Source organism: Onthophagus taurus, chromosome 7, assembly GCF_036711975.1.
Source record: "Onthophagus taurus isolate NC chromosome 7, IU_Otau_3.0, whole genome shotgun sequence".
In the NCBI taxonomy this organism is placed as follows: Eukaryota; Metazoa; Arthropoda; class Insecta; order Coleoptera; family Scarabaeidae; genus Onthophagus; species Onthophagus taurus.
The window spans coordinates 24,111,507-24,125,295 of NC_091972.1; the positions used below are offsets into that span (position 1 = coordinate 24,111,507).

At 31.9% G+C, this 13,789-nt stretch overlaps 2 protein-coding genes across 2 annotated transcripts; both read left to right on the plus strand.

Moving 5' to 3' along the window:
* Positions 1-42: 42 nt before the first annotated feature.
* LOC111415242 (uncharacterized) lies at positions 43-1,582 on the plus strand. Its single transcript, XM_023046819.2, has 2 exons — positions 43-546; positions 603-1,582. The coding sequence occupies exons 1-2, from the start codon at positions 319-321 to the stop codon at positions 1,386-1,388; spliced, it is 1,014 nt and encodes a 337-aa protein (XP_022902587.1). The 5' UTR covers positions 43-318; the 3' UTR covers positions 1,389-1,582.
* A 9,828-nt stretch (positions 1,583-11,410) lies between these two features.
* Positions 11,411-11,986, plus strand: LOC139430438 (uncharacterized). Its single transcript, XM_071197472.1, has one exon. It carries the CDS (start codon positions 11,411-11,413, stop codon positions 11,984-11,986), a length of 576 nt encoding a protein of 191 aa, XP_071053573.1.
* Positions 11,987-13,789: the final 1,803 nt, after the last annotated feature.

The following is a 13,789-nucleotide window of genomic DNA, read 5'->3' on the forward strand; positions in this document are numbered from 1 at the left end:
TTTTGTAATAAAATCCTTAACACTTAACGTATTTATTGTTTACTGGTGCAATCTTCAACAAGAGGTCCTCAGGTGTGTACGAGTTTCTATGGAGATATTCTAAAAATAGATGTATATTTTTATTTAAAAGTTAACAAGCTTAAATAAAGCGTTTTGAAATAGACAAAATTACCAGTAAACCAGCCAGGATGACTGTGAACAATGGGATTATCAATGTTATCATATCAATGTTAAAATATACTTCAAGTGTTCAAGATAAAAATTGGTTGTAAATAATTGATATTTCTCCCCTTTGTTGATTTCCAAGAAACCAAGCAAATGGAAGTAATAGATTTCGGTAACGTTTACGGCGATAGACACCAACACACACCTCTTTGCAAATTCAAAAGAAAATTTGACTTGCAAAGTGTTTGCAACGATTTTAAGTTTGTTAACATTATCATCAAACCCGTCCCTCTAATATTTGGATGGAAATTGGAGCAGTATGATGTAGATGTTATCTTAAATAGATTAAATTTTCACTTAAAAATAGTGTGTTCAACTTTTGTGAGTATAATCCTAGCTTTTTAAGTTCATTTTGATGTTGATTTTGAGTGTTATAGAATAAGGAGCTTATAAGAACATTAAAAATAAAAATCTACAATACAAACAAACAAAAAGAGTTGGCAAGTTGTACGAATTTCTTACAAAGACAAAAAAATTTACACTTAGCCTTAAACGTATTAAGAAAATGTAGCAAGTTATTCGAAGAAAGAAAATTGATAATAACCGCTTTAATCGAACAAAATCCTGTGTGTATCTCAATAGATAAAACAGACGATTCTGGTTATTGCATTAAATGCATTGATCATAAAAGAAATTTTATGTTTTTTGAATCAAATTGGTCGCTGGGTTGGAATTATCGCAACTATGATATTTTTGATTTTGTTGATTTTATGCTAAATAATAAGGATAAATTGTTTAATACAAAAGTAAAACCGATAATGAAGAATCTAACCTATCCCCACAACACATTTAACGCAAAAATGGATTTGTGGCGTGATATTTTAGCCTCGGTTAAAGTTTGTTTGGAATCGAACAACATTCCAGATCTAACAAATCAACAATTTGATCAACAGGGTACAGCAAGCCAACCACCGACCTCATGTCTTCCTGATAAATCAATACTTCGCAAGAAGTACAAGAAAAAACTACTAGAGAATAAAGACTTATACTTAATATATCCAGAAATTATTGAAATCATCGATTCGGACGAGGAAAGTAGCATAGATTTAACTGTGGAGTCTGATAATGATGTTGAATATGTTGAAACTTTTCCTAGTGGAAGTAACACTAAACATGGAGAAGTTGAGTCTACAAGAGGGAATCAAAACCATATGTGTGAATGACGATACGCTCGCTATCGCTATTATCACTAACTTATTCTATTTTCTTTTTTTTTTGTTAGATATAAAATTTTTATGTGATGAGGAAAAGTTTTTACTTTGCAGCTCTTTTTTACTTGTGATAAAATCTAATGTAATTGTTTAAAACCTAATTATATAATTCAATAGATGTTTAATAATATTCTTTTTAATGAAAATTTGTGTTTTATTTTATTTTAATACAGTGTTATAATAACTTTTGGTTATACAATATGTCCGTAAAGTAGCGGATCTAGGGTAAAACGCCAGTAATTGACCGTTGGTCAGTGTTTGACCCTTTTTGTAAAAAAATGTAAAAAATAAGGATCCAAGGAATATCTAAAAAAATATAAATATATCCATAAATAGCCACCAGTCTCCTCTCCACTCTAGTATACAAAAAGTCCACGACCATACGTTCTTGAGTTTTTGTTGTTTAATTTCGCGCTAACTGCCGGCCTATTCGCATCGTGCTAAAAAGCGTAATTTTTATGTTTAGAAATTCGCCTAAACAGGGTAGTACTATTCAGCCGTACTTACATATATCATGTTTTTTTTTGTTTGCCAGTGATCTAATAATGTTTTCTATTGGTTATATTAAAAAAAATACCGCTTTAATTAATTGTTCGTTGAAATAAAGCCGGTCAATGACTGGTAGTTCTAAATTTAATTAAAAATTAGTGTTTGACCAAACGGTCAAATACTAGACGAATTGGTTGTTTTATAATCTCACAAGGATTTATATGTGATTAATAAAATGGAAAAATGCTAAATACCTGTTTTTAAAACTTATATCTTCCCGTTTAAGTTGTTTAGTATTTGACCAAAACTTTTATACTTTAAAAGTGACATACAATCAGTTTAAATATGCGGTCAATTACTGGTTCCTCTTTTAGTCATTTATAGGACACAAACACACAAAACTGAGTTTTTTAACCGATTTTAAATTTTATAAATATTTAAGCGTAATATAAATTCGATTCGAATTTGATTCTTTTCTATTTTTTTAAACCTTTTTTATAACAATAAAAGTAATTGACCGCATTTAAGCAGTAATGAGTCTGTAAAATTAAAAGGATAAAAGGTTGGTCAAACGCTGACTCTTATAGTGGTTAATTATCAAAAAATGGAAAATCTATATGGAAAATTTAGCAAATATGAATCAGGTTAACATTTCTTCAGTACCAATATGACAACGAAGCCTAAGATTAGAAATAGTGAAGAAGATCTTCAAAAGACTCTCGATGTAAGAAGTAGGGGTTTATCTTATGAAAAAGCAGCCAAGATGTTTAACGTTCCAAAGTAAAATCTTATTTATAAAGAAAAAGGAAAAACACCAGTGCAGAGGAAAATGGGCCCACCAGTATTTTTAAATTCTGATGAAGAAAAACTGCTGTTTGAATGGTTGTTTCATTTAGCAGATAGGGGTTTTCCTGTTTCAAAAACCAAGTTGGAAAACACAAAATTTGGGTGAAAAGTTAAGTCAAGAGCATTTTGCTCCTGTTTTAAAAGATGTTCTTAAAGAGTCAAAAAATATAAACATTTTATGTGAACAAAATAGTATGAAAAAATAATGAAAATGAATATTATGTTACGAATCGGTCAAACATTGACGGTTTTAAGGTCAAAGACTACATATTATTGGTCAAGTAATGTAATCAAAGTGGTCAAACACTAAATGCGAAATACTGGTTTCCTTATTAATTTTAAAAAAATATTACTTCATGATGTTATATTTTATATGTAGGGTAAGTAACTTTAAATGAATCAGATGTGTATTTGATCATATTTTGATCATTTTATGTAAAGGCAGAGGGATCTACAAGAAAAATAATATGGCTCGGTCTAACACTGACATTAAAAAATCCTTAACAGGTCAAACACTGGTGCGTTTACCCTAGGCGATAAAATCGTTATAAACAGTTTGTGGAAAGATCCCTGAAACGGGTCTGAAGACTTACATTTTTATAATTTTTTGGTGTAGATTTTAAATTCTTACCGCCATTTTTTAATGAGTTCGTACGTGAGGACGTCATCGATATTTTTTTTAATTTTAGATTTTTTTTCTGGATCTAGTACAGTCAATATTAACCAGGGTTTAAAACGCAACATTTAAACAATTTGTTTTAATCAACTGTTTTAAACATTTGCTTAAGTTTAAAACAGTTTTTGTTTAAAACAGTTTAAAACACTTAAATTAAACAAGCGTTTTTTTTTCATTTTCTTTATTAATACTACAATGAATAAAAATAGGAAAAATTCTCATTATACAAACTTTTTAACACACATATTATTTATTTATTAATAATAGGAACACAAGAAAAATTGGAAAACTTAAAACATTTTGTATACAAGCGTTAACAAATTTCTCACACTCTTTCAGTCTCATTGTCATCTAAGTCATCAATCTGATGTCTGATCAGTCACGTCATCACTGATGGAATTAAGCTGTTTAAAAATTGAAACCAACTTAGCAACTTTGACGTTGCCTAGCCGATTACGTAGTTTTGAATGGACTAAACCGTATGATGAGAAGAGTCTTTCTATGTTGGCTGACGATGCAATAGCTGTATAAAGCTGTTGAGCAAGTTCCAATGCTGTCGTATATATATTTTTCATAGAACGCCATCATGCCAATGGTTTTACATTCCCAATTAGATGTTTAGAAAACATATATGGTTTAAAGGGTACACACTTTGCCTGGTAATTAATAATAATTGGCGATGCTTCTGGATGATAAGTATCTACATATTCCATGCCAGTTTCTATTTGCTCTTGACTAAGTTTATTTCCTCTAAAGTGATGATCAAGCAAATTTGCCAAAAAATGAGCTGGGTCAAAGCCATTTTCATACGCTCCTTGACTTCATTGGTATCACCGAAAATTCTCCATTTGCTTGTTCATTCTCGAATGCTTCCAAAAGTTCTAGCCATAGCTCTGTAGCCTCTCCTATAGTGGAAGTGTTTCTTTGAACTTTGTCCAAAGCAACTGCGATATACTTTAATTTTTTTAAATAGTCTCGGGCATTTGTCTTTAAATTGGTGTCGTTTACAAGGGTTATTATATCTTTATCAATACTTGTTCTGTTGTTTGAGCAAACGTTGAATAATATTGACCAGTTTTTCAAGTAACTTTCCAAACAGTCCGATAAAGTATTCCAACGAACATCCTGAGGCAATACAAGACCAGAACCACCAGCTTCTCAGAATTTTGCGCTAGCAAAATGTACTACTCTTTATTCCTGGCACTTCTATAAGTTCTATATCATGGGCAAGTAAGTTCAATATATGGGCTGAACAACCATAAGTTATTATATCTTTCCTGTCTAATTCCTCAAACAGATCCCTTCTCATTTTGGTCACATTTACAGCATTGTCTGTGTCTATACTAGTTACCTCACAATTATATTCTTCACATTTTTTAATAGAATTTTTACGTAGTTGTAATAAATACTCAGAAGTGTGACCATTCCCACTCGTATCAATGGACTCTATCAGATGCACTCGTTCACTTTCTATATCTACGACATATACGCCTATTATGGGTTCATTATGAACGTTGCTCCAGCCGTCAAGCGCTAAACAAACCTTCTTGCTGCATAAATTTTCTTTAATTGTTCTTTGTACTAAATTATGAACCTTATCATGCAAGTCGGTAGAAACAGAATTCCTATGAGGTGGCTTATATCCAGGACGTAATACATTTATCATTCTTTTAAATGCGGGATGTTCAACTGCACGAAATGATGTGTTTGTTGCATATAAATATCGGGCTATTTGTAGATCCAACTTATTCTTTTCTGATTGGCTGGTTCGAATAACAAAGCTTGAAATGCTGCTTTTAGAAGTAGACGGTTTTGGGGTCATCACAACGTCGCTGTCATTTATACATAAAGTGCTATCAGTAACAGAGATTGTTGATGCTGACGCTGACATAGACTCTGAAAAAAAAAAGATTTATTCAGTAATTTTTGTCAAATCAAATCTTAATTAAAAGATTAGGTTTAGCCTAACCTAACCTTGAGAGTTAAAAACAACACCGTAATACCGAAAAAATAAAAATTTTAAATTCAAAGTTACCTGTGTTATTATCTGGGTAAGCATTAGTGATGTAAAGTTTAGTTACTTTTTAGTATTTGTAACTATCCGTTACTTTCAGAAAAAGTATTCGTTACTTTGTACTCGTTACTCGTTACAAGTAATCGTTTGCGCTTGAGGTTCCAGTACTAGTTTGCGCTCGAGGTTCGATTACTCGTTTTAGTTGGACTACATACTTATATGAATTTATTTTATATTACACTTATTTTTGAAAACAAATACTGTACGTATATTATATTGTGTTTGTTACGCTATTATGCACTGTGCACTAATATCAAAAAATAGAGTGTAGGTTATGGGATTTACTTTTTCACTGCATATTATAACGAAGAATTTTTCTTAATTATTATTATTTAATTATTAATAACTTACGTTTCACTTATTATATAACAAAAATATTTGAAAGTAGTAACACATTAACAATGGAAAACAAAACTTTTTCTATAAAACAAGCAATAATAAAATAAAATAAAAATATTAAAACAACAATAAAAGATATTATAGCTTATTATTGCAATGTAAAAATAAATTTTGTTGCGCATTTCGACTTTTAAGTCGATATCGCCTATCCAACAATACTTGGCCTTTGGAAAAAGTAACTGTTAGATCCAAAGTAACTGGTACCGATGTGATGCGGTAACAGTTACTTCGGATCTCGCGGGTAACGAGTACTCGTATAACGAATTGTTACTTTTTTTACATCACTAGTAAGCATCCCTTGACTATTTTTGGGTTTTGGATATCTCATCTAGCGTTAAATCCTCATCTGACTCGGAATCAGAGACAGTTGACATTGGTAGCTGAGAATTTTCAGATGGAACACATTTTTGAATATGTTTCTTCATACGCAGCACTATTCCAGCCATAATTACTTTACATTTTTTACATTTAGCAGTCACTGATTTTTTGTTATTATCTTTAACAACATCAAATTAGACACGGCATTCAAGGCACGCGTACTTGGCATGTGAATGCTGTAGGCACACAGGTTTTTTGCAATACATGCAATGAAAACGAGTTTTTTCACTGCTTTTTGTCCAATTTGTAACACATCAAGCGCGATGGTCGAGTTGCAGAGAAAACGGCATGGACTGGTTGGTCATCTAACGGTGGGCCTGCAGCTACCTGCGAAAAAACGTTGAAAAATTGATTTTAGAATAAGAATTGAATGAATAAATAAATGAAATGCTTACCTCTACACCGAATAACGCCATTGTGTGTTTGACGTGTTGAATTCCTCTTACAATGGGATTCGTTGCTTTCTGTTCCATGTGAGGGACCATCAGCTGATCTGCCAATTCCATAAAGAACACGTCTTCGGTCGGTCCTCTTGATATGCCCCAATTTATGATGAATGATAAATGCAGCCAAGCCTGCCACATCCAACATATTATAGAACAGAGCTAACGGCCATCGGTTTGTGCCTCGTTTGCACGTGTAACCGTCAACCAACTGATCCATCGTGTCCACTTCTGATTTGTACATATTGTAGTCAAGAATTTGAAGTGGCTTCTTCGATGGCTTCGATGAGTGGTCGGCGGAATTATAATTATAATTCCGCCGACCACTCATCCTAGAATTCCGAACATTATAATGTTCGATCGATATGAAAATCACCAACCAACTAATTTCAGAACAACGTTCTCGCCTTGATTTACCGCACGCGCTTTATTTGCATGTTTTCCAACATATATTATACCTTTCAGTGGGTAATTAATATTTGGATGGAAATTGGAGCAGTATGATGTAGATGTTATATTAAATAGATTAAATTTTCACTTAAAAATAGTGTGTTCAACTTTTGTAAGTATAATCCTAGCTTTTTAAATTCGTTTTGATGTTAATTTTGAGTGTTATAGAATAAGGAGCTTATAAGAACATTAAAAATAAAAATCTACAATACAAACAAACAAAAAGAGTTGGCAAGTTGTACGAATTTTTTACAAAGACAAAAAAATTTACACTTAGCCTTAAACGTATTAAGAAAATGTAGCAAGTTATTCGAAGAAAGAAAATTGATAATAACCGCTTTAATCGAACAAAATCCTGCGTGTATCTCATAGATAAAACGGACGATTCTGGTTATTGCATTAAATGCATAGATCATAAAAGAAATTTTATGTTTTTTGAATCAAATTGGTCGCTGGGTTGGAATTATCGCAATTATGATATTTTTGATTTCGTCGATTTTATGCTAAATAATTAGGATAAATTGTTTAATACAAAAGTAAAACCGATAATGAAAAACCTAACCTATCCCCACAACACATTTAACGCAAAAATGGATTTGTGGCGTGATATTTTAGCCTCGGTTAAAGTTTGTTTGGAATCGAACAACATTCCAGATCTAACAAATCAACAACAACACAGACCTCATGTCTTCCTGATAAATCAATACTTCGCAAGAAGTACAAGAAAAAACTACTAGAGAATAAAGACTTATACTTAATATATCCAGAAATTATTGAAATCATCGATTCGGACGAGGAAAGCAGCATAGATTTAACTGTGGAGTCTGATAATGATGTTGAATATGTTGAAACTTTTCCTAGTGGAAGTAACATGGAGAAGTTGAGTCTACAAGAGGGAATCAAAACCATATGTGTGAATGACGATACGCTCGCTATCGCTATTATCACTAACTTATTCTATTTTCTTTTTCTTTTGTTAGATATAAAATTTTTACGTGATGAGGAAAAGTTTTTACTTTGCAGCTCTTTTTTACTTGTGGTAAAATCTAATGTAATTGTTTAAAACCTAATTATATAATTCAATAGATGTTTAATAATATTCTTTGTCCACGACTACCTTATAATATATACTTTATAAAAAAAAAGAAAATAGAATAAGTTAGTGATAACTTATTCTATTTTCTTTTTTTTTTGTTAGATATAAAATTTTTATGTGATGAGGAAAAGTTCTTACTTTGCAGCTCTTTTTTACTTGTGATAAAATCTAATGTAATTGTTTAAAACCTAATTATATAATTTAAGGAATTCAATAGATGTTTAATAATATTCTTTTTAATGAAAATTAGTATTTTCTTTTAATACAGTGTTATAATAACTTTAGGTTATACATTGCGTCCGTAAAGTAGCGGATATAGGAGATAAAATCATTATAAACAGTTTATGGAAAAATCCAGGGATGTTCCTCTACACGTCAACAAAGATTGTCGACACTTAGCGTAAACAACGCGTAGACAATATAGACTACGTAATCTATGTTGACAACGAGTAGACTACGTAGACAACGCGTAAAAAGCCCGTGTATACGTCGAAATTACCTGGCCGAAAGGTTCTGTCAACAACATTACTAGATAAGGAATATGACCGTTGCGCTTATTTGTCAAAAAAAAAAGATATATTTTCAATCTGTGTTATTGATCGATGGATGGAAAAACACAAGCAGCAATTCAAAAACTGTGGTAACGATGCTTCATAATGCCAAGGGAAAACAGGCATTTTAAAACGCGTGAGATGTGACTTGTGAAGCAGAAGATGCTAACAAATTTTCAGAAATTGTATTGGAACCAATAGATTTAGGAAAACCTTTATACAGCACTGATGTTTACGCTGTTGTTTCGGATAAAGATTGCAACTATGATAAAGATGGGAAAAAGTTCCTATTTGGCATAGTAATTGCAGTAGCCACACTGCAAATTTACTTGCCAAAGACGTTATGAATGAAGAATTAACAAAAAAAGTGCACTCAATATTGAAAGAGCTCAAACATCCAGATTTTGAGCGAACTCTGCTCAAGAATAAAAACACCGTGTGATACTCGTTGGTGCACATCGAGATTCCTATTTGTGCCTAATCCAAAACATACATGACATGAAAACTCTTATTATAAAATACAATAATTTAAAAAAAATTAAACAATCTTTAAATCTCTAATCTTTAATGATGATTTTTTGGATGAAGTCAAAGATAACATTGAGTTGTTTAACCCTATTTGCAACTTAATAAACATTGCGCAAAAATCAGATGCATCCTCTGCAGAAGTAGCACATTTATGGGTTTGTTTGGAACTGCCTATTAAATTTATGAATTTTCAAAATCGTTTGGAAAATCGAAAGAAAATGGCTCTTAATATTTATGCTTTATGCGCATATTATCTTAATCCAAAACATCATGAAGATGCAATATTAAGATTGTCGGAAGAACAATTGAAAGCAGTTCAAGATTGAATAATTTAAGTACCGAAGGAATAAATAGTTTTTATCAATTCAAAGAAAAGTGGTATTTTTCACACAATGTTAAACAAGAATGTTACCGATCCAATAGTGTACTGGAATATGGTAAATTTACACCATAAGAATCTATCGTCTATTGCAACGAAATTGGAAAGGATTCCGGCCTCATCAGCCCAAATTGAACGCGTGTTTTCAAACGCGATTACCAAGCGATTGCCAAGCAAAAGTTGTCTATTTTTAAAATATCTATTCTACGATAAAACTTAATTCATATGACAACTTGGAAATTTTTTAAATTGATGCCATTACCACCAACTTCCGGTATTACCAGCGTGATAAAAACTGGTGCATTGGATTCTTCATATACTATTTTATTATCATATTTTTTATTGCAACTTCTTAGGTAATCGTGTTTTTGAGAAAAATTCCTGGTACGGGTTATCTGAATCACTCGGTATATTACACGCATAAATGTGCGGACAAAAATTTATCTCATGACTACTAGATTTTTTTATTTTGATTTATTTTATTGATTGTAGATTTTGTTTAATAAATATTTTCAAAAGTAATCTAAACTGTACTTTAAATGTGACGCGTCCGTTTTTTTTTATTAAAAAAAAAATTAAAGACACGTCAATCTTAAAAGTATATTCAAAAATAATTAATTGATTAAAGATTATCATCAAGATTATAATAAATTCGGAGATACGTAACTACGAATTTGTCCGTTATATTTTTTGTTGTTTCGTTCAATAGCGGATTGAATCAAAATTTTCTAGCTCCTTCACTTTATTCGAGTTCTTCGTAGAGAGTTGATTAATTAGTCAGTATACAGGGTGTACAAAAAGTATGGAATAATGGTTCTACAGCCTAAACTTCAACTTATATTAAAAAAAGTTTTAAATAAAAGTTACTTGAGACTATTTTCCGCATATCTTGGTGTAGAAATAAAATGAAAATGATGACGGCAGTTTGAGTTATGACATGGTGAGTGTGTTTTTTAAATGGAACGCTAATAAATATACAGAATTTTAAGGCTTTTGGATTCCTTTTGACAAGGTGTTTCAAAATGCCATAAGGTTTTAATGCTTTAAACTGCATAGTTTTCGAGATATTGAAACTTTCATTTAAAAAGATTTGACGTTGCGACAACCAAATTATGGCGTCATTATGGGATTGTTATGTGTGTTACTATGGTAACGGTGGTGACTCGACGTCACAGAGGTGGGCGGAGCTTATACCGACTGTAAACATCTTCGTTGCTAACGATAAATCCCCATATGCAATTTTTCAATTAGTGTTAAAATAAAATAAACTAAGCGACATTTTAGATGACATTTTAAATGACATTTTTATGGCGATTTATTTTAGCAAGTGTGGTTAGCAACGAAATTGTTTGGAGTTGGTATAAGCTCCGCCCACCTCTGTGACGTCAGACTTAGCCAGTCTATTTTAAGTTGATTTCGAAAAGACCTTAATTGTAGATATTAAATAAATAAGAACATGGGTTTAGGACACGGAGATATTATTAGATATTCCAGTTATTGTTACTATTGAACATTACATACGCTTCTATAAAAATTACTAAACTACACATTTCTGGAGGAGGCTATGACGTGACGATATGATTGTTATGTGCGTTGCCATGGTTACGGAGACAGTTTAAACAAAGTAGAGTTGCTAGCATTATTAGTTAAATATCTACTAGAAAAATGGTACATTTAACGGAAACAGAACGAATTATTATTTTAACAATGGTTGGTTTTGCAGATCGTATGAGAACGCAGCATAAAGTATGTGTTTTATTTAATGAAACATATCCAAATCGACAACCAATTAGTCAATCGGTTGTTAGTAAAACTCTAAAACGTTTTAAAAAGACGGGTCATGTAAAGGATATTCCACAATGCGGTCCGCCGAATGTTGCAACAAATGAAGATATGAGGCAAGGTGTGTTAGAAGAAATAACAGATAATCCACATACCTCGATTCGTCAACTAGCCTTAAATTTCGATGTCAGTACAGGATCTATTCAAAACATTTTGAAAAAGGAGAAACAACATCCCTATAAACCAGCTTTACTGCAAGAGTTATCAGAAGATGATTTTGATAGACGTGTACAACTTTGTGAAGAAATGATGAGGCGAATCAACGATGATCCAAACTTCATTAACAAGATAATATTTTCTGACGAACCCATATTTTATTTGAATGGAAAAGTAAATAGACACAATTGTCGATACTGGTCTGCTGAGAACCCCCACTGGGCAATAGAAACTCATATATAAACGCCGCAGAAAATAAATTTGTGGGCAGGAAAACCTTACTGGCGATCGTTATCTGGAATTAGTGCAGGAACAAATAATTCCGACCTATAGAGACCTTTTTCCGAACGAAAACAATCTCTGGTTTCAACAAGATGGGGCACCATCTCACTATCAACTAAATGTACGCAGGCTTTTAGATGAAGTATTTTTGAATCGTTGGATAGGCCGTAGGGGTTCTGTAGAATGGCCACCACGCTCTCCAGACTTGACACCATGCGACTTTTTCTTATGGGGTCACCTAAAGAGCAAGGTATACAAAAACCGTCCTAACAATTTAGCAGAATTAGAACGGCGAATACGGTACGAAGTAGCTCAAATACTGCCCGATCATTTAAGAAATACAATTCGAGCTTTTAGTGATCGTTTAGGCCATTGCCTTGCTGCTAATGGACAACATTTTGAACATTTAATTTAATATTGTTACCGTTTTTGTTTTATTTTTTTTATTGTTCGTTATGAAATTTCATTGTTTAATTATTATTTGTTACAATTAAATGTAACCACCCTTGTCCTTATTTATGTAATATCTACAACTAAGGCCTTTTCGAAATCAACTTAAAATTCGGGCGGAAACTGTCTCCGTTACCATAGTAACACACATAACAATCCCATAATGACGATATAATTTGGTTGTCGCAACATCAAATCTTTTTAAATAAAAGTTTCAATATTTCGAAAACTATGCAGTTTAAAGCATTAAAACCTTATAGCATTTTGAAACACTTTGTCAAAAGGAATCCAAAAGCCTTAAAATATACAGGGTATTCCATTTAAAAAACACACTCACTATGTCATAACTCAAACTGCCGTCATCATTTTTATTTTATTTCTACACCAAGATATGCGGAAAATAGTCTCAAGTAACTTTTATTTAAAACTTTTTTTAATATAAGTTGAACTTTAGGCTGTAGAAACATTATTCCATACTTTTTGTACACCCTGTATATGTACCTATTATAAAACGTGATTTTAAGTGTTTTAGAATACCGTAAGTGTTTTATTATGTTATACAAACTGCATACGTAAATATTTGTTAAAAATTAATTTATTTTCTTTCATATTAGTTATTATGTCGAAGAGAAGGAAAGAATTCGTTTCTTCGAATTTTCCAAAAAACGCAAAACCTTGTCATTAGAAATAAAGCATGACATTTTGAAAAATTTTGAACAAGGCCTGAAAACATGTGAATTAGCAAACAAATACAATTTATCTTATACTACTGTGTATACAATAATAAAAGACAAATGTAAAATTCTCGACGCAGTTAAAAATGCTCAGCCGTTAACTTCTAATATAATTCGTAAACGGTATGGTTTGATAGCGGAAATGGAATCTTTACTTAAAGTATGGTGCGAAAACCAAGTAAAAGTCAAGAATTGTCCAGTTGACCAAAATACTATATGCAATCAAGCCAAACAGATTTTTGAAGAACTAAAGACACGAGTTGGTGACGAAGCAAAAGATGAAACCTTTTTAGCCAGCAATGGTTGGTTTTGTCGTTTTAAAAAAAGATGCGACTGGCACAATATTGCACAGAGTGGAGAAGCAGCAAGTGCAGGTAAAGTCGCTGCATCTACTTTTCCTGGCAAATTAAAGAATATAATACAAGAAGGCGGCTATTGTTCACAGACTATATTCAATGTAGATGAAACGGGCCTTTTTTGGAAGAAAATGCCGAGAAGAACTTTTATTGCACATGATGAAAAGGTGTCTTCAAGATTTAAAGCAGCCAAAGATCGATTAACGCTTATGCTCGGTGGAAAC

Excerpts from the sequence above, each read along its gene's own strand:
- LOC139430438 (XM_071197472.1), top strand. The coding sequence starts at position 11,411 with ATGGTACATTTAACGGAAACAGAACGAATTATTATTTTAACAATGGTT.
- LOC111415242 (XM_023046819.2), top strand. The coding sequence starts at position 319 with ATGGAAGTAATAGATTTCGGTAACGTTTACGGCGATAGACACCAACAC. Across the intron at positions 547-602 it reads AAATAGTGTGTTCAACTTTT|AATAAGGAGCTTATAAGAAC; the intron begins GTGAGTATAATC and ends TGAGTGTTATAG.